The sequence below is a fragment of the Copadichromis virginalis genome, linkage group LG3 (assembly GCF_057382275.1).
Source record: "Copadichromis virginalis isolate Kocher_CV1m ecotype Utaka linkage group LG3, C_Virginalis_male_GT1.1, whole genome shotgun sequence".
Lineage (NCBI taxonomy): Eukaryota > Metazoa > Chordata > Actinopteri > Cichliformes > Cichlidae > Copadichromis > Copadichromis virginalis.
The window spans coordinates 40,159,437-40,185,089 of NC_140620.1; the positions used below are offsets into that span (position 1 = coordinate 40,159,437).

Below are 25,653 nucleotides of genomic sequence, written 5' to 3' on the forward strand. Positions count from 1 at the left end.
GAGGAAACAAATTTGTTCACAACTTGCTCTGTTGCTTAATCTCTTCCCCTCACTCAGGATTTTCCTTCTCACTGTGGTCAAACTGATTGGCTGTCATTGATAAATTAATGACATAAATTAAAGGTAAAATACACCAAAAACAAAATAAAAATTGTAATTAAATTATAACTGCTTACACTCATTTATGAATAATTCCCAAATATGCAAAATATAATCAGATAATTTTAACCTGGGTTACTTTCTTAAATTAAGCCATGCTTCCAATAAATTAATTGAACTGTGCATGTATGTAATTAATTGTAAATACACAAAAGTAAATATTTTAAAAAAATCATGCTGATGAAAAGAGTAGGCTATGTCAGAGTATTTTATGTACAGTGAGTCAGTCAGGATTGACAGAACTGTTAAGTTTAAATGTAACTTCCCACAAAGCACTATATCTGATGGTAATTGAACCTTTTGTCACTCATGTTTTTATTGTATTTTCTTGAACATTAACAGTGTCAAACAGGCCTGTTGTGACTCTGTATCCAAACTGGACTGAGCTATACAGCGGAGAGACAAGCACTGTCAGATGTGAGATCCATGGAGGAGACATTGAGTGGGATTTTGAGTGGGAAACAAACAGCACCATAAAACCTCCAAATCAAAGTGAATACAGGATTATTTCTGCTTCATCATATAACAGTGGAAACTATCGCTGTAAGGGCAGAATGAAAAGTACACAGAATAAAACAACAGAGTGGAGTGATTCAGTCACACTGACAGTTTCTGACAGTAAGTCATATTTCCTTTGTTGTTTGAACTGTTTGTAAAATGTGTTTCTATACATATAGACTGTCTTGATTAGGGATGGGTACCGGTATCCGGTGCCATGATGGCACCGGTTCTGACATAAACGGTAGTAACCAGACCGAAAAGCAGCGCACATTTCGGTGCTTTATTTTGGTGCTTTTTTTCTCGTTTTTTTGGATTCTAGCCAATCATTTTACGTTTCTGAGGATAGTAGGCGGGCCCAGGTACGTACGTTCTTTTAGAGTAGAGCTACAGATTAAAAATGCCCAAGGCGAAGCGGTCAAAAGTCTGGCTGTACTTCACAGCAAAATATGCAAACTCAGCAGCCTGCAACAAGTGCTTTAAGCTGATACTGTGATACTGTCAAAGGAGGTAACACCTCAAATCCGATGAAACACCTGGTGACGCATAGCGTTTTTTTTTTTTTTTTTAAAGCTGAGAAATGCGCCGTATTTGATAGCTTGCTGCGTGACCTCACACCGAGCACATCTACTGCGGGTGTGGTGCCTGTTATCTGACCCGGAGTTAGCAACATCCCCCAAGAACCCGAAGAGGAGAGTCCTGGCCCCTAGCCCTGCCAGTGTAGCAGAAATGATGACGGCAGCAGCAGCCGTTCTTCTCTGCGTGAATAGCTTAATGTTGTTCGTGTGTAATTTACGTTGAGTAGGCTAACCACGTTATTACATTAATGCACGTAAGGTGAACTAGCAAACATGATCATAGCTACATGCGGCTGTCTTCTTGTTTGATGGCAGATACTCCCTTCACCCTGGCCAAAAAGGCTAAAATGACCAAAGAAAACGTGGGGAACAGTTAAACATGAGAGGTTTTTGGACAAAGTTTGTGTTTTTTTCCATTGTTTAAGCACTGCTTCCAGCCAAGAGTGTTACCATATATGCCCCATAGCTGCAGAAAAGGCTAACATTGTTATCTTTTCACAAAAAAACTGCTGAACATGAGAGGTTTTTTGGACCAATTTTGTGTTCTCCATTCTTTAAGCACCAGTTTGAGCACCGTTTAAGCACCGGCACCGTTTCAAAAGTACCGGTTTGGCACCGGTATCGGATAAAACCTAAACGATACCCATCCCTAGTCTTGATGCATGTTCAATCATCCAGGTAAGTAAATCCCAAATGGCTGATTCTGTTCATCTCAATATAGCCTGCTGTTGAAGAAAAATCTGATAGTGATCCTGTATATGTTATGAGTATTGAAACAGTTGAGACACATTTTTTCTGAACACCGCGTCTCTGTGGCTCTTAAACCCCAAAACACACTGCGCCAAAAATTGGTCCATCCCAAGGACCGGTTCCCCCAACACAAACAGAGTAATGTAGTGTACACTGTTCTGTGCTAGGAGTATTGCCAGGATTGAGAGATCAGGTAAACCAAACAACCTCTTGCAAAACAGATGGCACAACACAGAAGAGCGAACTTGTCAGGCCAGGATTCTGTATCTCTCTATCCATCCAAAGTCTATTTACACCCACAGGCCAGTGGACAGTCCTTCAATGATGAGGATGTACACATCCTGGACAGGGAGGAATGCTGGTTTGAGCGGGGATTCAAGGAGGCCACTTATGTAAAAAGGAAAAGACCATCTCTGAATCAAGGAGGGGGCCGAAGGGTACATCTTTCACCATCTTACAATGCTGTGATTGCAGCCATTCCCCAACTCTGTGAATTACTACTACTCATGGCAATGGATCTGTCATGGTTGGCTGTGTGGCAGGCAGGCAGGAGTGGTGGACCCAAAATGCAGGACTCTTAGGAAACGAGGTTTAAACTGAAAATGCAGCTTTATTGCTGGAACAAAACTTCAACATAAAATAAAACTCACAAAAGCAAACAAAACTCTAAATTGAGATGCAGGAGGACTGGAAATCATGAACACACAGCAAGTTGAGGGTGACCAGACGTTAACGACGCGACACTGACACAAAGACACACTGGGCTTAAATACACTGAGGGAGTCATCAAGGAATTAGAGACAGAAGGGGGACACAGCTGGGAGAAATAAGACCTAACGAGACAGGGAGAGCAAAGCCGGAACACTGACATCAGACAGGAACAAGAACCTTCAAAGTAAAACAGGAAACAAAACACACTTTACTAAGACACGGACTAGACAGAGAGAGACAGACTTGACACTGACAAAGCCTACTAAATAATAATCATAATCAAAACAGTATCACTGATTAATCAAATCATAAATCATAATCTAGAAAAACACCAAAGCATGAAAAACAGAAAGCTGGGTCAACATGACCCTGAACCGTGACAGGATCAATGGTCTTTGATCAATAGGCTTTGATTAGTGGTTGCTGATGAAGAATATGAAAGAAATTGGAGTTAATTTAAGAAGGAAACAACCAAAAGACAAGGAGCAAAAGTCCAGGAAAACCGACAAACTAAACCAAATCTATCATGAGTCCCTAAAAAGTTCAGGGGGCCGACCGTGCGGACGGCAATGGCGGCGACGGGCAAACAGTTCCGGGCGACGGCGTGGGTGACGCTGAAGCTGGACCAGGCGACGGCGTGGGTGAAGCTGAAGCTGGACCAGGCGACGGCGTGGGTGAAGCTGAAGCTGGACCAGGCGACGGCGTGGGTGAAGCTGAAGCTGGACCAGGCGAGGATGAAGACTCTGAGGCTGCAGCTGGCGAGGATGAAGACTCGGAGGCTGCAGCTGGCGGCGGCGTGGAAGCCGGAGACGGAGGCGCTGCAGCAGGTGGCGGCGTGGACGAAACTGCGGATGCGGCTGCTGCTGCAGGCGTGGATGAGGCTGCTGGTTGAACAGCTGGTGGCTGGACGGGCTCCTCGGGCCCCCCAGCTGACGAGGAAGGTTGCTGGACGGGCTCCTCGGGCCCTCCAGCTGGCGAAGCAGGAGGCTGGACGGGCTCCTCGGGCCCTCCAGCGAAAACAGTCTCAGTGGGCACCGGAGCCCCTGGCAGAGACAGAACAGAACCAGCAGGTGCGGAGACCCCTGGCAGAGACAGAACAGAACCAGCAGGGACAGAGCAGGACCAGCAGGCGCACGGGCCTCTGGCAGGGACAGAGCAGGACCAGCAGGCGCACGGGCCTCTGGCAGGGACAGAGCAGGACCAGCAGGCGCACGGGCCTCTGGCAGCGTTGATGCTGACTGGGGCTGAGCAACACATAGGTTAGGCTCAGGAGGCAACAGTTGGGTGCAGTCCTCGGCTGACTCCTTAGCCTCCAGGGGTCCAGAGTTAACTGCGGGTTGAATCTCGGACTCTGGGGAGGCCCTGGAGGTAGTAAATGTCTCTAATCGGGCCAGATTTTGAGGAACGAAAACGGTCCTGTTGGGGATGTTTTTCTGCTTAACACGAGTGAGAAAAGATGGCTGCTCAGCAGGAGACTGGGTTGAGAAAGGCTGAAGTGACAGTTGTGGTGAGAACGAAATTAGTGAAGGAGCAGATGATTGAGCTATAGGTAACGGAGTAGATAACTGGGCAGCTGACTGAGCTGAGGGCAGCTGAACAGCTAGCTGGGCTGCTGAAAGAGCTAACGGTTGAAGAGGTGTTTGTAGTGAGCGTGATGCAGGGGGTGGTATAGGCTCCCCTGAGCCTCTAGGGCTCGGTTTAACTAGCTGAACGAGTTCAGAAGAAACAGTTCTGCTTAGGCTTCTCTGCTCTAAGAGAACAGGGCAGAAACAGCCCGTTAAGTCTCCCTCCCCATTCTTGGATTGCGAACCCACAGCGTCATTCATAGATTCAGCAGTACATGTCAAAACTGAATTCAAACTGTCCGGGGTTAACTCTGTATCGACAGAAAAGTTCTTAGTTGGCTCCAACAGAGGGTGCACAATCAGAGTTTTGCCCATACATTCTGATTCTTCAGCGGAAAAAGCATCAACATAATTAGTCAGGGAGTCTTTTCTTTCTACAGGGCCGGGGTGAATGTCCATGGAACAAACCGCCTTCACCTCACTACTCTTAGCCGTGAGAAGAAAACAGTTCCCATTACTATTCACAGGTGAAGCAATAGGGTTACAGTCAACATCACTCACCATTGCCTGCTGTTCTGACGAGTGATTGGGCTCCGGTTGTAGTGAGGAATGACGGCGGTGGCGCCGCTTCCTCCTGGCGGCAGGGGCTGAGGCGACAGGAGAAACTGGTGACGATGGAGAAAAGACGTCCTCGTCCTGCGACCACATCGCCGCCAAGCAGGAGGCAGGTGAATTAAGCCCTGAGCGGCAAGAAGTGGAGCTCTGTGGCCGCGGTGTGGAAACGCCTCTCCCCCGTGGCAATTGCTGCTGTGCGGCGGGCGACTCCGCGGAGAGCTCCTTATGTTGCGGCCGCTGCCGCTGTGACGGCTTCGGCGAAGAATACTGGGCGCGGGCAAAGGCTGCAAGCTCCCGAGCTTGTAGCACCTCCTGGGCTTCATGCAGCTGGTCCATGAAGCCCATGAATCCCTTTAGTGTGCGCAAATGAGGATTCCCCTCCAGGATCGCTTCGATTGGGTTAATCCCAACTGCCATAGTCTTAGCGTCCTTAGTGTGGGAAACCCGCTCGATCAGGCGGTGGATGCGGGAGAGGTCATGCTCCCGGGATGAATCCGCTGGGTCCAGGAAATAGTCGCGTCGTTCTGTCATGGTTGGCTGTGTGGCAGGCAGGCAGGAGTGGTGGACCCAAAAATGCGGGACTCTTAGGAAACGAGGTTTAAACTGAAAATGCAGCTTTATTGCTGGAACAAAACTTCAACATAAAATAAAACTCACAAAAGCAAACAAAACTCTAAACTGAGATGCAGGAGGACTGGAAATCATGAACACACAGCAAGTAGAGGATGACCAGACATTAACAACGCGACACTGACACAAAGACACACTGGGCTTAAATACACTGAGGGAGTCATCAAGGAATTAGAGACAGAAGGGGGACACAGCTGGGAGAAATAAGACCTAATGAGATAGGGAGAGCAAAGCCGGAACACTGACATCAGACAGGAACAAGAACCTTCAAAGTAAAACAGGAAACAAAACACACTTTACTAAGACACGGACTAGACAGAGAGAGACAGACTTGACACTGACAAAGCCTACTAAATAATAATCATAATCAAAACAGTATCACTGATTAATCAAATCATAAATCATAATCTAGAAAAACACCAAAGCATGAAAAACAGAAAGCTGGGTCAACATGACCCTGATCCGTGACAGGATCAATGGTCTTTGATCAATAGGCTTTGATTAGTGGTTGCTGATGAAGAATATGAAAGAAATTGGAGTTAATTTAAGAAGGATTTTTTCCCCCTCTCTCCCGCTTTCTCTCGCCTCATTTTATTCTATTTACTTATCTTTTCTCCTTGTTATTATGTGAAGTGGTATAATGCTGATTGTAAATTTGTTGTTTGGTCTGCTTTAGGACCTGGAGATAAATGTTAGTTTGTTCCTTGGTTTATGGTGCCCACTTGTAATTTAAGTTGGATCGCAGATAGGGGGCAGGGTTTAATAAGAATATTTTCTTCTTCCTGCTCCTTTTCATGCATGGTTGCAGTGCTATACTGAGAGAAAGCATGGTTTGTTTGTATGAAAGAACAAAACTGTTGAAACTGTTGAACCAAGTGTGAAATAAATAAATGAAATGCAATTTAATGAAATGACAATTTGCATATTAACGATCAAGGAACTGACCTCACAGCCCATTGTTTATTCAGTGGGCTAGTTTCGTTCATTGTGCAAATGTACTGTTTATAAGGTTGGTGAAACCTACAGTCAGCTGAGACTGAAGAAATCAATTGGATGAGTGATGAAATATTTCTCTTTGTATAAACTGAGCTCACTGCTCAGAGACTGTGCTACATGTTCACTGAGAGAAAATCTTTGTTGAACAGATGAACCCCGTCCTGTCCTCACTGTGTCTCCATCATGGCTGAGGCCTGGAACCTCAGGAACTCTGAACTGTGAGGTTGAACATCCATCTGCAGGATGGAGATTCTTCTGGTATAAAGCTGTTCCTGATCTACCAGGGAAATCCTACAGTTATGAGCCTCTACTTGATGGCAGTGGGACTGCACAGGACTCCTACATCATTCATGGACAGACAACAGGATATATGTGCAGAGCTGGAAGAGGAGACCCAGAGTATAACACTCATCTCAGTCAGCTAAAGTTTGTCTGGTCTGCAGGTCAGTTTGTTTCTCTCTGTCCTTTCATCAAGATCATGTTATGTTTCACCAAGACTTAGACCATTAAAATCCAATTTCCATGATGATCATTAACGTCATTGTACAGGGTGGACCATTTATATGGATACACCGTAATAAAATGGGAATGGTTGGTGATATTAAAGTCCTGTTTGTGGCACATTAGTATATGTGAGGGGGCGAACTCCTCAAGATGGGTGATGACCATGGTGGCCATTTAGAAGTCAGCATTCTTGGATACAACTTTTGGTTTTTCAATAGGAAGAGAGCCATGTGACACATCAAACTTATTGGTAATGTCACAAGAAAAACAATGGTGTGCTTGGTTTCAACGTAGTTTGCCCCCTCACATATACTAATGTGCCACAAACAGGACTTTAATATTACCAACCATTCCCATTTTATTACAGTGTATCCATATAAATGGCCCACCCTTTACATTAAAACTCCCCCAAATGAAGGAGTGAACTGTACATTTTCTTTTCTCTCTGTGATCAAAACAAAGTGAATTTCCTTGTTTCCTTGTAGTATTCCTTATTTTATCACATTCTATTTAATGTGATAACAAAAAACAACAACAGATATATATGAGATTTTAAATGATTTCTCTTTGAATACTTTTAATTTGATATAACTCATGTTATGTTTTGTACTAATTATTTTTACTTAGTGCACAGACAGGATTTACACAGTTAAGACTCTTTGTTTGGTGCTCAGGCAGGTGTTCAGATAAAAAAGTCAAATATAGTTAATAAAGAAACAAAGATGTCAGCAGGCAGGTTAACGGCTCTGACAAATACAAGAGAAACACTGACTACAGATGGACGCTAGAAGAAGACGTCACAAATAACATCTGCTGTTATTGTTCATTTAAAATATACTTCAAAGGTTTTTAGTTTTAGTCCTGCTGCTGCAAAATATCTCACTGTAGAAGGAATCTATGAAACAGACAATATCACAGAATTATGGCAGAAACATTACAGCAAATTACTGAAGTGTGTTTACAGTGGCTTTCTGAGATTAACAGAAGACAAAAAAGACTGAAAGAAAGTACAGTGGAACCCCGACTTACGAAATTAATTTGTTCCCGTGGGTCTTTCGTAAGTTGAAAAGTCGAACCACCCATCGCTGAACGATAGGCTATAGGCTAATTGCTAACTAGAACAACAATATGGCGTTCAAGTGAAACAGGGAAGCACAATTACGAAAGCCAAGGGGTTGTCACATGATTCGGAAGGCATTGTAGGCTCAGCCAATCAGAGCCAGCGGATTTCGTTACACGGGCACTTTGCCGTAACACGGGCAGAAATATTGCCGTTCAGTGCCTTTGTAACTTGAATCTTTCGTTAAATGGGGTATTCGTAAGTCGGGGTTCCACTGTATTTTATCTCCAGGATGTGGTACATTTGCTGTGTACTTATGTACATGCTTCTATGTGTGTCTGCGTGTTTATGTGTGCTACTGTAGTCTTTCTAAAAGTGTGGTACGCGTACCACTAGTGGTACATGGGCTTTCTCTGGTGGTACGTGGGTAATCTACAGTTTTTTTAAAAGATTAATAATATACCATTGTGGAGGTATGCAAAGACGGCACGAGAGTTCCTGAGGATCTTCTGGGAGCCGGCGTCAACCAGAAAACGTGTCCCTGAGCGTGAGACCTCTATAAAGAGTAGCCTTTCCTTATCAGCGGTCCGTAGTGGCCGCGACCGCTGGCAGGCTTCTTTCCCTTAAAGCTGCAAAGGCGGCACAGCGCTGTCACGTATTTCCATGGTGCCACCATGCCGCAATCCCAGCCACCATCAATAAGTTGGAGGCACCTGGGAGAATTGGTGGGGGCGCGGGAGATGTCGTTGGTGAGTCGGAAACTATCGCCTGGATGCCAGACCTCCTGGTAGCCAAGAGAATGTAATCCACTTCTTCTGCAAGCGTTCACGTGAGTGAAGAGGAATCCACTGTCATCCATTCCTATCAAGGAAAGTGTACTCTCCTTGAGCTCGACAGCAGTCACCCAGGTCAGAGAGAGAGAGATGTTTCTCAGCCGCTCTGCATTGGAGAGGGAGTAGCGCCGCAGCAGCAGGGCCTTGAAAGCGGTTTCCCTTGGATGGGGGAATCCCAGAGGAGGGTCATCACACGGCGTGTGGACAGTGGATCCAGCAAGGCCACCACATGATGGTATTTCGTGTCGTCGGCCAAAATGCCACAGCTCTGCTATCACTTCCAGCATTAATGAAGACAGAAAATTAAACAGCAGTGGTATTTGTAGGGTTACTGAAATTAGGCTAGCTGGTATATAATAATGTGCTTGGCTAGCTACACAGCTATGTTAGCATAATATAAAAACAGTGAAGCTGGAGGATGAATGCTAACTTTTTTTCCACTTAATGAGGGTTCCCGATGGTTAGGAACAAATGTAACTGCATGGCAGGATGATGTTAACGGACCAAACTTGAGTCAGGACAAAAACTGCAATATAAGATTAATCATTAACACACTGCTGCATGGGCTGGGCTGTAGTTACATTGTAAGGTTTTAAAAACTGAGGCTGACAGTGATCACTGACTTTTTTAGGGGCTTGTTCAGACATATATTTTATGAAGTGGTACTCATTGTGAAAAGTTTGAGAACCACTGTGCTAGTGAATGAATGTGCATGTGTGTCTGTGAGAAAAGCGAGCATATCAGCATTCTGCTGTTTGACCTGTGCTTTAATGAAGTTTGTGTGCTACTAAAACAGATGTTAATGGCTCAGAGTTTTACTGGCCGACGTACATTTTAATTGGCCTGTGGAAATGCAGAGCTTATATTTTTAAATTTGTAAAAATATAAATACAGTTAATGTAATATTTTATATTATTTAACTTTAAATCTGAAAAATAATGTTATGAAAGGCCTTGAAATAAACATGGTCTGCGACACCCCCTGCCACCATGTAGACACACCATTTGTTGCAGGTATCACTGTTGCAGAAAGTGGGAAAGATGTCGGTCAGCCTTCAGCAAGCTGACTGATTTAAATGGGAAATGAAATGGTTCTTATATCATGCTTTTCTACTCTTTCTGAGCACTCAAAGCGCTTTACACAACTTGCACATTCACTCAAGCACTTTTTTCTATGCTGTTTCTAGGTGTTTCCTATCTAACAGTTACACACTTGAATGTTAGATACGAAAATGTTGCTGTTGCTCACGTTGCTGACTGAGTGTTACAGAGTCATCAACCATTGAAGCAAATACTTCGCATTAATGATTTTTATAATTGAGTCATTCAAATTATTCCATTAATCGTTTGCTGCCTTGGTTCAAAGTAATGACTCAAAGGGCATTATGTCGCAAGAGGTGCACCAAGCCATACATGAGCTGCTACAATAAAGTGGGTTAAATCCCATTTTTCCTGAACACCTTACATATGTCAGTATTCGGCTCCTTTGCTTTCCATTTATTTTGCGTTTTTTGTGATTCATGGCTTGTTTTCAGGCTCAGTGTTGTCTGTTCTGTCAGTAATAACAGTGATCAGGGTTAAAGCTGGTAAAGTCCTGATAAATATTTTACCTTAAGAAAAGGAAAGAATTCTGCTGAAATAATAAACATGTTTATTAACTCCACTAATAACCAGCTTGGCTTTAAATCTAAACATGGCACCAATTTGTGTTTAGATTGAAGGAAACTGTAAATAAATATGAAGGGAATAACTCATAAGTATTTGTTAGTGCTGTCAAAATTAAAGCATTAACGCAAATTAATCTGCCATCGGCAACGCAATAAAGAAAGTTCTTTTGAGATTTAGAGATACCAGCTGAAACCAGGAATCCAGCCTTCTTTGAGTCCTGGGTGAGCTTGCTTGAGGGTGCTCTACCTAGGGACTGTTGTCCTACTGGGAGACTTCAACGATTTTTTAATCGTATCATCAAATCTGCGGCCATATATTCTGGAAGAGAGGGGCTGAGCTGTAAACTGATCACCACATGGTGGGGAGTTGGATCAGATGGCGGTGCGCTGGGAACACCTGGCAGAGGTCCCAGTCTGTGAGATCTTCAACTCACATCTCCAGAAGAGCTTCAACAGTGTTCCAAAGGAGACTGGGGACATTGAGTCTGGATTGCCAAAGCCGGCTCACTGAGCTGCGTCCGCAAAGTGGTTGGTGCCTGTCGTGGTGGTAACCTGGCTGAAGAAGCAGTCCTATTGAGCTTGGTTAGCCTGTGGGACTTTGTCGGTACCAATCAGCTGCCTCCAGGCCAAGTGAAACATGGCTTGGGCAATGAGTGAAGCAAAAGCTTGAGTGTGGGAGGAGTTCAGAGGGGCCATGAAAAATGACTTTTGGATTACCTCGTAGAGATTCTGGCAAACAGTCAGGTGACTCAGGAGGGGAAAGCGATTGCTCTGCCTGCACTGTGTATAGTGTGGGTGTAGTGCTGCTGACTTTGACTGGGAATATTGTTGGGCCATGGAATGAAAACTTTGAGGACCTCCTTAATCCCAAAAAGAAAGAGAAAGCAGAGTCTTTGGACATTTTAGGGCAGTGTTGTTTGACACACCTCTACAATGCAATTAATATAGGTTAAAAAGCTTATCTTGTAACCGGAAGGTTGCTGGTTAAATCCCCTGCTCTGTCTGTCTTGGTTGTTGTGTCCTTGGGCAAGACACTTCACCTACCACCTACTGGTGTTGGCCAGAGAGACCGATGGCGCAATATGGCAGCCTCGCTTCTGTCAGTCTGCCCCAGGGCAGCTGTGGCTACAACTATAGCTGCCTCCACCAGTGTATGAATGTGAGAGTGAATGAATAGTGGAATTGTAAAGCGCTTTGAGGGTCTTGAAAAGCGCTATATAAAATGCAATCCATTATTATTATTATTATTAATGTTTCGTGGAAATCAGGGACGGTACCTCTGGATTGACAGATCAGGGTGGTGGTTCCCATCTTTAAGAAGAAGAACTGGAGGGTGTTCCAACTATAGGGGGATCACACTCAGCTTCCCTGGCTTTTGTCCTGGCCATGGAACAGTGGACCAGCTCTTTATACTCTTGAAGATACTTGAGGGTGCATGGGAGTTTGCCCAACCACTCTACCTGAGGTTTGTGGACTTGGAGAAGGCATTCAACTAGAGTTGGATGTCTCGAGACCGGTCTTGGTTTATTATGCAGATGGCGCCGGTGAGGTCGGCTGCCGTCACGACCGCTCCGACCACTTTTTCTTTGTCTTTGCTTTTTAAGTTAGTTTTCAGCGTTTCTAAATCGGCAAAATCATCACCATTGGGTACATTAGGTATGACAGTGACACTCTTGTTTCTATTGGTATACAATGTACTCACAATTCGAAGTTTTTAACTCCGGATCCGAGCTGGCCGAGTGAGATCTTGAGGGAGAACAAAGGGAAGCGGCGGCCTAGAGGGAAGCGAGCCGGCGTCAGGAACAGGCTGAGAGCTCGTGCACACCGCACACCTCTGCCTAGCATCCTGCTCGCCAACGTCCAGTCACTGGAGAACAAGCTTGACGACCTCAGGGCCAGGATAAAGTTCCAGAGAGACATTCGGGACTGCAATCTCCTCTGCTTCACCGAGACATGGCTGAACCCAGCGGTGCCGGACCACGCCATCCAGCCGGCCGAGTTCTTCTCGGTTCACCGCATGGACAGGACACGGGACTCGGGGAAGTCAAGGGGAGGCGGCGTGTGTTTAATGGTGAACAACAACTGGTGCAACAGTGCGAACGTTGTTCCTCTCACACGCTCCTGCACACCAAATCTGGAACTACTGTCCATCATGTGTCGTCCCTTTTATCTACCTCGGGAATTTACATCGGTCATTATAAGTGCCGTTTATATTCCACCACAAGCGGACACGGTCACCGCCTTATGCGAGCTGCATGAGGCACTCACACAGCACCAGACACAACACCGGGACGCAGCGCCGAACTTTTATCAACACATCACCTGCCCCACCAGAGGTGAAGGGACACTGGACCACTGCTACACTACGGTCAAGGACGGCTACAAGGCACAATCCCGCCCTCCGTTTGGCAAATCTGATCACGCCGCCATCTTCCTCATGCCAAAATACAAACAAAGGCTGAAACAGGAAGTTCCGGTTCAGAGGAAGGTCGCGCGCTGGACGGATCAATCAGTGGCCGCGTTACAGGACGCACTCGATGACGCAGACTGGGGCATGTTCAGAAACAGCTCCGATGATGATGTCAACGTGTTTACGGAAGCGGTTGTGGGATTCATCGGGAAACTAGCGGATGATACCGTGGAGACAAAGACTATCACAACGTTTCCCAACCAGAAGCCGTGGGTGGATAAAACCATCCGCGACGCTCTGAGATCCCGCACCGCTGCCTACAACACGGGACTCACGATGGGGGACATGGACCCGTACAAAGCCGCGTCATATAACGTGTGGAGGGCGGTAAAAGAGGCGAAGCAGCGCTATGGGAGGAAACTAGAGTCACAACTCCAACAGAGTGACTCTAGGAGCCTGTGGTGGGGACTAAGGACAATAACGGACTATAAAGCACCAACAACCGGTATGACGAACGCGGCCGTGACTCTGGCAGACGAGCTGAACACTTTCTATGCTCGCTTCGAGGCTGCAGCTAAGGACTCCAACGATGCTAGTGCTAGCGGCGCTAACGGCTGCAGACAGGAAGATACTGCCAGCACCGGAAACGTGCTCGTCATCTCCGAGCATGAAGTAAGGAGAGCCTTCAAGAGAGTGAACACCAGGAAAGCAGCAGGACCAGACGGCATCCCAGGTCGTATCCTAAGAGACTGCGCATACCAGCTAGCTCCTGTGTTCACGGAGATATTCAACATCTCTTTATCTCAGTCGGTGATCCCCACATGCTTCAAAGAGTCCATTATTGTTCCTGTCCCGAAGAAACCCCACCCTGCTTCTCTCAATGACTATCGCCCTGTAGCCCTCACCTCAGTAGTGATGAAGTGCTTTGAACGCCTGGTCAGAGACTTCATCATTTCTTCACTACCAGACACACTGGACCCACTACAGTTCGCTTACCGTCCAAATCGTTCCACAGACGATGCCATCTCTCATCTCCTCCACACATCACTCACTCACTTGGACATTAGAAGGGGGAATTATGTTAAAATGCTCTTCATAGACTACAGCTCTGCATTTAACACCATAATTCCCTCCACACTCACCACCAAGCTGGAGCATCTGGGACTCAGCTCATCTATGTGTCAGTGGATCTCCAACTTCCTAACTGGCAGACCACAGGCAGTAAGGATGGGCGGACATGTCTCAGCCTCCACCACTCTCAGCACTGGAGCCCCCCAGGGGTGTGTTCTGAGCCCCCTGCTGTACTCTCTGTACACATATGACTGCGTGGCCACTACCAGCTCCACCACCATCATCAAGTTTGCTGACAACACCGTCGTGGTGGGCCTGATCTCTGATAACAACGAGACGGCCTACCTGAAGGAGATTAGGAATCTGGAGAACTGGTGCCAGAGGAACAACCTCCTTCTAAATGTCAGTAAGACAAAGGAGCTGATAGTGGACTTCAGCACTAAGCAGGAGAGGAACTACCAGACCCCCGTCATCAACGAGTGCCCAGTGGAGAGAGTGGACAGCTTCAAATACCTCGGAGTTCACATCACGCAGGACCTGTCATGGTCCTGTCACATCAACACTGTGGTGAAAAAGGCCCGACAGCGTCTCTACCACCTCAGACGCTTGAGAGACTTCCAACTGCCCTCCAAGGTGCTCAGGAACTTTTACTCGTGCACCATAGAGAGCATCCTGGCGGGAAACATCTTAACCTGGTTCGGGAACAGCACCATGCAGGACAGACGAGCTCTACAGAGGGTTGTGCGATCAGCTGAGCGCACCATCCACTCCGAGCTCCCTGACCTGCACTCAATCTACAGCAGGCGGTGCTGGACCAAGGCCAGGAAGATCGTGAAGGACCTCAGCCATCCCAACAACAGACTGTTCTCTCTGTTGAGGTCAGGAAAGCGATTCCGCTCCCTGAAGACCAACACAGAGAGACTGAGGAGGAGCTTCTTCCCGCAGGCGATACGGTCTCTCAATCACAATCACACCACCACACAGTACTGACCCACACATATAGTTCTTACACACACACTGGACATTCTGGACTTTGGTTTCACTTCATCACTTAAATCACTGCTGCTGTTATTGTGTATATATTTATTTATACTTCTTGTGTATTTTGTTCATACATTCTTATATAGTTCTATATTGTGTATTTTGTTGTACAGTTATTTTATTTTCAATTTAATTTATATATTTTATCTTATTCTTTCCCAGTGTGTTGTACAGTTATTTCATTTTTAACCTTAATTTATATTTTATTCCTTCCTAGTTAAATTTACCCTTTTTAATTTTTCATATTTATTTCCTATCTTATTCATAGCCTTTTCCTTTTTTGTTTTCTTTAGGTCACGAGCAGTTGTCCAAGCATTTCACTACATATCGTACTGTGTATGACTGTGTACGTGACAAATAAAATTTGAATTTGAATTTGAATTTGAGACCAGTCTCGAGACCACTTTTACGTGGTCTTGGTCTCGTCTTGGTCTCGACGGACTTTTGTCTTGGTCTCGGTCTTGGTCTCGACGGACTTTTGTCTTGGTCTTGTCTTGGTCTCGACGGACTTTTGTCTTGGTCTCGGTCTTGGTCTCGCTGTTTCGGTCTTGCGTTCTCAAATCGACATAGTGTTCGGAAGATTTGGAGTCAACCATCAGCGGAGCGGGGGGGGGGGGGGGGGGGTGGCTTACTGGGCTTAAGCCCGGGTCATTTTTTCAGAAGCATGGGGTCTTTTGGAGTGTAATTTTTTAGTTAGATGCCTGACTGACAACTGTATAAAACAAAAACAACACACGAAGCACAGAGCGCATCGTCGTAAATTCCCCCTAATTTTGGTATGATCCGAGCTCAGGCACTGGACGAGTGAGCACAGCACCCATGTGAGCGAGGGGGGAGAAGCTGCTGCCTGCGAGTTTGCTGCAGACAGAGGAGAGCTTAAGTTTGACCAGGTACCAAAGCAAATCATTCGTACTGAACTAATAATGTAAATATGACGGTGTATCACAAAAGATTGATATCAAACTGATCACTTGGTTGCGTTACTTGCTCTTCGAGTGAATCAACAAATGGATAAATAAAAAGCCGAACAGCAATGCTGATTTTTTAGAGAGTCTTAGCTTACGTACATTTCATATTTTCAGTTGTTACCCTCCACGACTAAACAAACTCTCTAAATCGGTTTCAATTGTGTACTGATGTACACAACAATGGACATAAGGAGCTTCTTTCAAAGAAAAAAACTCAGGTAGATGTTATTTTATATATTATGCTTTGGATGTTGTTTAGTATATTTCTATGCAAAACAAGAGGAATTTCAATACACAGCAGTATATTCACAGTTGAAACCAGATATTTACATACACTTTATGGAGAAAACATAAAAACTGTTTTTTACTGTTAAACATCAATTTAGAGTAAACTTTTGTTTTAGATAAATAAATGTTGAAATATCTTTTGAATTAGTTAAATGTCAGAATAAAAAGAGGGAGCTGTCTACTTTAATCACTTTCATCAAATTTAGGAGTACATATACACTAAGTTTATTGTTAATTAATAAGAAAACTCCAGACGATTTCATTCTGAGCTGAAGAAGCTTCTGATAGGTTAGTAGAGTCCATGTGAGTAAATTGGTGGCACACCTGTGGATGCATATAAGGCAAAACACAGAGCCTGTTTCTGTGACATGGGAAAATCAAGAGATGTCAATCAAAACACCAGGAAAAGAATTGTGGAGCTCCATAAGTGTGGCTCAATTTTGAATACAATTTGGTGCCATTTGCAATTAAGAAACACAGATAGTTTCTCTCTTTACTCTTAAAGTTAACAAATATGTTTTTTATATTTATCAATCTAAAAAAATAAACATTTAGTCTGATTTGATGTTACAATTAAAAAAGTGTTTGTGTTTTGATCTGAAGAGTAAATATCTGGTTTCAACTGTATATTTGATGATGTTGGTGTTTGGCTTGATTGTCATCACAAAGAGGGAGAGAGAGGAGCAGAGAGGGAGAGAGAGAATGACGACAGAACAGAGATGGAACAAGAGCAGGTGAGACACACATGTTAGTCAAATGGTTGTTTGCCAAAACTCATCAGAACATGTACCTAGTACCTAGTGTTTCTCTTTAGATACCATTTGTTACTTTTCAAATTCTATATTTATTAAGTTATGCAGGCTTGTTTGCACAACAAGGCTAAATAATTATATAAACTTTTCTCAATCTAAATATTGTACTTAATAAGTGTAGTGCAGGTCTATGATGATTTTTTTAGTGCTACTATCATCTAGTTCTGATTCTGGTTCTGTCTTGGTTAAGTTCTCAGTAGTCCTGATTTTGAACTGTTGTAGTCCTGTTTTAATTCCGGATCAGTTCTGGGTCTGGTTGAATTGGGGTTTAGTCCCTGTGTCTTGATACAGGCCCGACTTTGTTCTGCCTTGCTGCTTAATTAAAAAACTAGTTTAAGGTGTCCTGCATAGAATAGCATCTGGCTGCAGTTTAAAGACTTTTTTTGTCTTGGTCTCGTCTTGACTCGGTCTCGGTCTTGGGCTCGTCTCAACTTGTTCTTGGTCTTGGTCTTGTCTTGGTCTCGATACCCCCTGGTCTTGGTCTTGTCTTGGTCTTGGATTAGGCGGTCTTGACTACAAGTCTACATTCAACGGTGTCATTCGGAGTGTCCTGTAGGAGGTGCCTCTGGAGATTGGGCTGTCTGGCCCATTGCTACGGCCCATTCGATCCTTCTTCGATTCATCTGTTTTTTTTGTAAAAAATAAGGATTTGTTTATATATTTTATTCTTTTTATGTTTAATATTTGATTTATGTGATTTTCTTTTTTTCCCCTTTTAATTCTGGACCCGTGAGTCTAATATAAGATACCTTTATTATTAGTCCCGCGAGTGGGAAATTTCATGTTAAGGCTGCCGACCATTGCCTGGCCAGCGCCATCTTACCCTTCCCGCCATACATACATTACACAAAAACATCACATGGGGAAGACAGGTCAGAGAGGTATAACAATGGAAAATGCACAACATGAGGAAAGACAAGGAGAAAAAAATAACTCCCCCCAGACTGAGCTCCAACAGGGAGATCAGTTTGAGAACAGAAAAAAACACCTCTGCACATAGCACATGAAAAAACTCTTAATACACCAAACAAACACATGACAAGCAACAGGGATGGGTAAAGGGTGAGAGACAGCCAGTGTAGACAGTGCATCCGGGCCTGCAGCCTGTGCGCTGGTCTCCTTGATCCACCGTCAGCATCGGAAGGGAATAAGCGTCGGAGGCGTTTGGAGGGAAAGGGGGGATGTCTGTGTGTGTGTGTGTGTGTGTCCAGAGTTCAGCTGAGACAGTGTCCTTCGCCCTGCCGGGCTAAGTAAACAGTCTTCCAGCCAACCCAGGTGGCCTTGCGTAGGACAGGAAGGACAGTGAAAGCACAGTCTGTTATCAGGGTGTTTTTGTTCAGCTCCAGCCATGAGACCACAGCTGGTGCCGAAGTGGTAGCTGCATGAAGTGATGGTGGTTTTTACTTTAGTGTGAACAACTCATATGAATTTCAAAGCTGTTCTAACAGTCCACACTGATCTCTCAATCTCCCGTTGGAGAGCCGTGAGCTTCTCCATGATGTTATCAAACTTACGCTCCGTGATGTTGTCATTCTTGTGCTCAAAGAGCAGATTCTGAGAACTCACGACAGCAGTGAGCTTCTCCAAGATGTAATCCAATTTGCCCTCAGAGGTCTTATTCTGAGTGTTCACGGCAGCCACAAGCTTCTCCAAGATCTTATGCTGCACTCAACGAGCCCATTTTGCGAACTCACGCCTCGTCCCATCATTTCAATCCCAGCGGGCAGCCTTGTGGGGGTTTGAACAGCCGGTTCCACTTTCTTAATTCTCTGATAAGCCATGGCCAAGCCAGCTCAGATCAGCAAGAACCCTGTTATCATGGTTCCGAATAGGTAGATATCTTCAGTGTCTTCGATCGACAGTCCCGCCAGGCACACGATCCTCCAGTTATGCCACCCGTCCATCGTGTATCCAGCAGGGAAAGTACCTCCAGGACACTCAGGCTCACCCGAGCCCAGACTTCTTGTTGAGAAAAGGGTGTCAATTGCATTCAGGGACCAGTTGATCAAATCCATAATTCCTCTTTTAGGTTTTAGAGAACAGACTGTGAGAGTGTTCCAGGGAAAGTAATACAAAAATCCACAAGACTAGACAAGGACACAAGAGGATAAGCAGGGAAGATAAGGGAGAGGAGGAGAGGAGAAACCTTCGTCAAGAGCCAAAAGAGATGATAAGGCTTATGTTCAAGCCAAAAAAACTGCAGTTTGACCAAATATACACTATCTCACTCATTGAATTAGTAGCTGATGTTGAGAAGAAAACAAACAACTATTTTCACTGTGATATTGTGAATCCTTTTTTTTTTTTTTTTTTTTTGCCTGTCCCGTTTGGCTCTTTTGCCATCAGAATTGTTGTCTAAAGGCAAAGAAAGATGCCCAACGGATATTGTGAATCCTAACATCTGTGAGCTTTGTCTTTTCACTGCATGTTGTTTCCAGATGTTCATTCAGCAGCGTCTCTCACAGTGAGTCCTGACAGAGTGCAACACTTCACCTCTGACTCTGTCTCACTGACCTGTGAGGGAAACTTCACTGAGTGGAGAGTGATAAAGTTCTCTGAGGACGGCCGACTGTACTCTGTCTGTAGGAGAATGACTGGATCCACATGTAACATCCACACATCAAAGTCAGATACTGGAGTGTACTGGTGTGAGTCTGGATCAGGAAAGTTCAGCAGTGCAGTCAACATCACTGTACAGAGTATGTTATTATACATTTACTTCTTGGGTCTGAATGATTTAGACGTCACATGAACATTTGTCCCAGCTTTGCTGTATGTGAAGTAATTCTATGTGGCAAAACAAACAAAAATGAGGATTTCAGACACTTAGAACCAAACTGCAAAATATATATATATATATATTTTTTTGTCCCGTTTGGATCGTTAGCCATCAGAATTGTTGTCTTAAGGCCAAGAAAGATGCCAAGCGGATTTCTTTTACCAAGTGGATCATCATGGCCTTACCATATTGGTCCATTTGATTGACCTTTATTATAATTATGTATTTATTTTATTTTCGATTGCTACAAACGGGACAGACATGACTGGGGGATAGGACAGGGAGAAAGAATGAAAGAAAGAGAAGGAGAGAAAGAAAACCAGAGGGGAGAAGAGCCGGTGAGAAAGGGGGGAAGAAAGAAAGAAAAACAAACAAAACACCTGGATCACCTGTATGGAGAAAAAAAACAGAAGAGAAAGCAAACAAAAAAAGAGCAACATAATAAATACAGCACCATCACAATAAACTAGCTAGCAGTAGATAACAGTAGATACTAAATATTAAACGATATTGTGCAGCACGCAAGATAGACAGTGCACAATGTGCTTTGAGGCAGCAGCCAAGAAAGGTGTAGTCCGCGTCTGTGAACACCCGTGTGTACACCTGTGTGCACACCTGTGTGGATCAGCATGCTTGTATTCCAAAGGTTTCTCCATGTAATGATCTGCTAGGGAGTGTGGGGAGCCATAGCCCCGTCTTCCAGGGCATGAAGCAGGTATGGAGGAGATCCAGGCCCCAGATATCCAGAGGCCCCAGAGTACGAGGAATTGAGGAGGACCACCAAAAGGGGGAGAACCGTGCCACCCTCCTGGGAAGAGCTGAGTAGAGCCCCAAACGAGAGGTCACCCAGCAGCTACGGAGCAGAGGCCAGAGGGGGTTGCAGTGGCGTGTCCGCGGGCTCTGCCGGCAGCCAGCTGTGCCAGAGAGGACCGAGCTTCAGGCCCAGAGACCAGAGGCCTGAGGGCACCCCACCCCCTGGAAGGGTCCCAAGTGCCAGGCCCCGCCAATCGGCCACCAGGAGTGAGCCGGTACATACATGAGCCCCCAGCCCCAGTCAACAAGGACCAACAACACACCAACGTCTGAGGGCATCAGCCACCGGCAGGGAGTGTGGTGAGGGGAGATAGGCCTCCGTACTTTGGAGGGCCTGAGATGTTCCCAGAGTGGTCGAGTCTAAGACCCAACCTGACATATAGACACAGATGAACAGGCGCACGCGGACACAAACGTGCATTCCTACCCCCATATGCACAACCAAATACTCGGCACTCAACCAACGTGTAGACAGACACAAATAGACACTGCACAGACAGTCACACTCCCCAAACATACTCTATATCTCAGGTCCAGGTACCCCCGCCCCCAGAGGGGCAAGCCGCACCTAGACCCAGGACATGTAACCCTTCTCTCTGGGGTGGAGGCAAGCGGACCACCTCCTTATCTGCAGTAGCAGGGAGGCCCCGCATCCCAGACCCCAGTCTGACGGCCAGCACCTCCTCCCAGCCCCCCAGCCCTGACGGCTAACACAACCGGGGTGAGTGAAGACCCCAAACCTCCCTACACCCACTCATATGTAGTGTTGCTGTGTGCTGTTCTAAAGTGCATTTAAAACTCAGGAGAGCATGGTTCCTGCTTCCTCTCAGAGGGCAGCACGGCTCCTCCCGAAAACCCTTAGTGTCTAAATGCATTTAAAATTAAGGGTAGGGCACCAGCGCCAGAGGTGGGTTGGAATACGCCGACCATCCTCTGGATGCTGTAAAATGTGCCCACCCCCAAGGCCCTATATGTACGTGTTACGTGAGAGTGTGAGTAATGTGGATGTCTAGGTTGCAGAATAAAATTGAGGCACAGGCGGCCAGAAAGGGACAGAGGGGGAGTGCCTCCCCTGCACCCTGGTGACATACCTGCACCCCAAGCCCTGCGCGTGTGGGTGGGTGTGGTAGAGCGGGAATAGGGAGGCAGCTGAGGATTGGGAGGGAAGAAAGGGAGGGGCAAGCGGCCCCTCCCTGGGGCCAGCTCCCCCGCTGACCCCAGTAGGCACCCCCACACTCTGGAACCCACCAGGGCAAGGGGGCCCAGGCCCATCCGGATCGGGGACCGCAGCAGCAGCACCGCCCAGCCCCACAGAGTCCGGGGCAGCCCACCTGACTCCACCACAGAGAAAACTGCACCCACCCCATCATCCAATCATCTCCAAACTACACAAGGCAATAGACACCCAGGTTGAGTTCATTCTCCACCTCTCCTATATCTCGCCCCCCACCTGCAGAGTGAGCTCCTGTAGAGAGGAGACCACCTGCAAAGATATAACAACCTCCCCACCAGTTAGAGAGCCCCCTAGTTTGGCCGATGCACCAGAGGTCCCCTGCACTGGGGCTGAGCCCCCCTGCACCCACCCGCCCACAGCTCCGGCGACACAACAGCCAGAACCCAAGCCCCCAAGGTCCAGCCAGCACCCCAGACCGGGGGCGGAACACCACCAGACCCCCAAGCCTCCACGCCCATCCCGGACCCACCCAGGGGCAGCCAAAATATTTTTGATTGTTTGTCTCATTTCAGTCAATCGTTTCATAATCCTGTTTGTCAGAATTTGCAGACAAAGTTTTTTATATGTTCTCCTTTGTAGTCAAACCACGTAAAAGCTCAATGTGTCTGTCATCAAAGTGTTATTCCTAAAGATAATTATGTTAAAACGTGCAGTTGTATCAGAGGTTGTGCTGTGTGTGAGTTCTCTTCAGTGAAGAGCCAGTCAGGAAGTTCAGAGCAGCAGAACATTCTTTATCTTACTTGCACTGTGCACAGCTCCATGAAATACTCTGCCCCACCTCTCCTCCTGCAGCTTTGCTCGATCGATGCCTCAGTACTACAGTAGTCAAGTATAAACATCGTAACATCGTGATCACAGCCTCAGTTAAAACATTTTAAATAGATTGCGGCATTATAATTATAAAGATCTGCACAATCTGTTCCTATTAATGTATGTTCACTTTTCTACAAGTGTGCACCAGCTGATGTGACTGAAACAATTGTGTGTGATTGTTTCACAGATGATGGTAATGGTCCTATCCTGGTGAGTCCTGTTCATCCTGTGACTGAGGGAGCTTCTGTTAATCTGAGCTGCAGTTTGAAAACACAAAAAATACTTTCCAATGTGTTTTTCTATCACAATGACAAACTTATTCAAAATGATACCCGAGGGGAGCTGAAAATCTCTGCAGTGTCAAAGTCTGATGAAGGTTTCTACAAGTGTCAGTACTCAGGAAGAGAGTCAGCACAGAGCTGGATGTCAGTTAAAGGTGAGCAGGATCAAAACATTTGATGTGTTTTTTTAAATGAGTTTTTTGATTAAGAAGGAACATTAGATTACCTGTTTAAGGCTTGATTTATTTTGGATCTATTTTGTGAGAACCTTTATAAAATCATGTGGTAAAATATAAAATAGAATTATACTTTATTAATATTTTATTACTGTTTGTCATTCGTCTAACTGTGTCAGGAGCTGACAGCTCTTCATCATCTCCTGTGTGGTTGATTGTTGGACTGGTTTGTGGAGTCTCTCTCATTATTATTCTCCTCCTCTTGTTGTATCGCTGCAGACAGTCCAAGTGTAAGAGCCTCTTCTTTTCATGCTGTATTAGAGAGTTTATTTACTACATACACTTTAATTATTCACACATATACTTCTGATCTCATGACACAAAATGTGTCATGGTCCTGGGTCTGTGACCCAGTTAGTTGAATTGTTTATTAATTATTTCCCTGATGTTATTACCGTCTGTGTTTTAGTCTTGGTATTTCTAGATCTCTTTGCCCCTCATGTTATTCTGTGTTCCATGTCTAGTCATCCCTGCCTGTGTGTGTTCCCTCTGTTCCACTGTAGTCAGGTCTCTGTGTAAGTCCCGCATCTCTGACTCTATGTCTTTGCCTGTGTGTTGAGTTTCCTGTTTTATTGTTATTGTTTATCTTATGTTAGTGTGTCTGGTTTTGCTTCCCCTTGTCTCGTCAGCTCTGATTTCTCCCAGCTGTGTTTCTCTCCTGTCTCCTATTCCCTGATTACTCGACTGTGTATATAAGCCCTGTGTTTCCTTTTGCTTATTGCTGGTCTGTTTGTGTTGTCTCCCCGCGTTTCCTCCCCATGTCATCGCCCTGACTTTCTCCCTCCGTGTCTTCAGGTCTGATTTGTTATTTTTCCCAGTTTATAGTTTCCTTAGTTTCTGTGTACACCATCCATGCTCTTATTGTATCCTGCCCTCCCCATGAATGAAGGCCATTCTCATCAAATTCAGTGCCTGCGTTTGGGTCTTTACCATAACCCCTGCCGTCGCAGCTGTGACAAAATGTCAGTGGAACAATTTATACATCACAAACATATGAAATAACATTTGTCTCTTTCACAGATTCCTGCTTCACCAGGTTGGTAAAATACTTTTTATTATTATTTTAAACAAACATCAGTTACTTTTGAGTTTATTGTCTTTATTTTATGTTTTAGGTCGATCCAGTCTGAGAGTCACAGTCCGGGCTCCTCCACAAATCATGAAGTCACCCAGAATGAAACTCATGTGTACGGCTCGCTTCAACGGGGTCAGCATTTAAACTGATCTTTATTATCATTATTAATATTGACTTTTATTAAACCTTCATTAACACAAAAATTACTTAGGTCCAGTTTGTATTCAGCAGTTTTTCAATGAACAATTAACCCTTTAAAACCGGTCGGAGTGGGCACGCTCCATTGTGTGAATGTGTGTGTGAATGGGTGGATGACTGGATGTGTAAAGCGCTTTGGGGACCTTAGGGATTAGTAAAACGCTATACAAATACAGGCCATTTACCATTTTGCGTAACTATTTTTAAATCTCTGTAGAACTGGAACCATGTAAGGTAGCGCAATAATTTTTTTTGCATATGAAACCGCGGAAGTTGTACTTACATGTTATGCCATTCGCTTGTCCTAGGTCACGGTTTCCTTCCACATAAAGCTTTGCAAAAATTGCATAAAAAGCTCTTGCAGCTAAAAAAACATTATATTCCAGAAACACGCGTTGTCGATCCGATCAGCTGTTCGCAACACTTCCTATGTTGGAATAGACATCAGCGCGAACTGTCGTATGTCCGCTATTACCTGGCCGAAACCGGAAGTGATGTCATTTTTGCGGAAAATGTAGTTTTTTACCTTCAGGGCCTTATAAGCCTATACTGGTGTTTTTAAAAGTCATATTTGGCGTTATGCTTTTGTGTATCGTTTCCTGGATGCTTAGAACTTTTGCAAATTTGCATTATAATATTTATTTTCGTTTTTCCTGCAGTATATAAAAATCGGTGTATCTCAAAAATAAAACTATGAAGACACACAAAATAAATTTCCTGTGATTGGAAACTATATTTAGCAACTTTTTTGTATTTACAGTTTTGAGCAATCAACCTCTTAAATTTCACTAAAACGATTTTCCATTATTTTGTAGTTTAGTGCACTTTTTTGCAATTTATGTAGTTTCTTTGGACTTAATGCATACATTTTATTAAAATTTGGGCTAGAATGGTTGTATTGATGTATAGCAACTTGAAATTCTCCCAAAAATGGCACTACAGCATGTAAAAATATAATATAAGCTCTGGCGGACTTGGTTCTATGGTAGGTCTTAAAGGGTTAAAAGATTTTACAGTCCTGGTTTTTACTCACACAGTCTTTCTGTCTTTGCTCTGATCTTTAGTGTAA

The 25,653-nt window shown here is 44.9% G+C and overlaps 2 protein-coding genes across 2 annotated transcripts in view; both read left to right on the top strand.

Annotated features, from left to right (window-relative positions):
- Nucleotides 1–25,653, top strand: part of LOC146714734 (Fc receptor-like protein 5) — an 85,100-nt gene that overhangs the window by 5,335 nt on the left and 54,112 nt on the right. The window contains exon 2 of the mRNA XM_085440362.1: nucleotides 502–777. Within this exon, the coding sequence (XP_085296488.1) occupies nucleotides 502–777 (276 nt within the window). The remainder of the gene's footprint in view (nucleotides 1–501; nucleotides 778–25,653) is intronic.
- On the top strand, nucleotides 19,731–24,530 carry LOC146714735 (low affinity immunoglobulin gamma Fc region receptor II-like). Its single transcript, XM_085452625.1, has 4 exons — nucleotides 19,731–19,854; nucleotides 22,982–23,230; nucleotides 23,431–23,541; nucleotides 24,427–24,530. Exons 1-4 carry the CDS (start codon nucleotides 19,746–19,748, stop codon nucleotides 24,528–24,530), a joined length of 573 nt encoding a protein of 190 aa, XP_085308751.1. The 5' UTR covers nucleotides 19,731–19,745.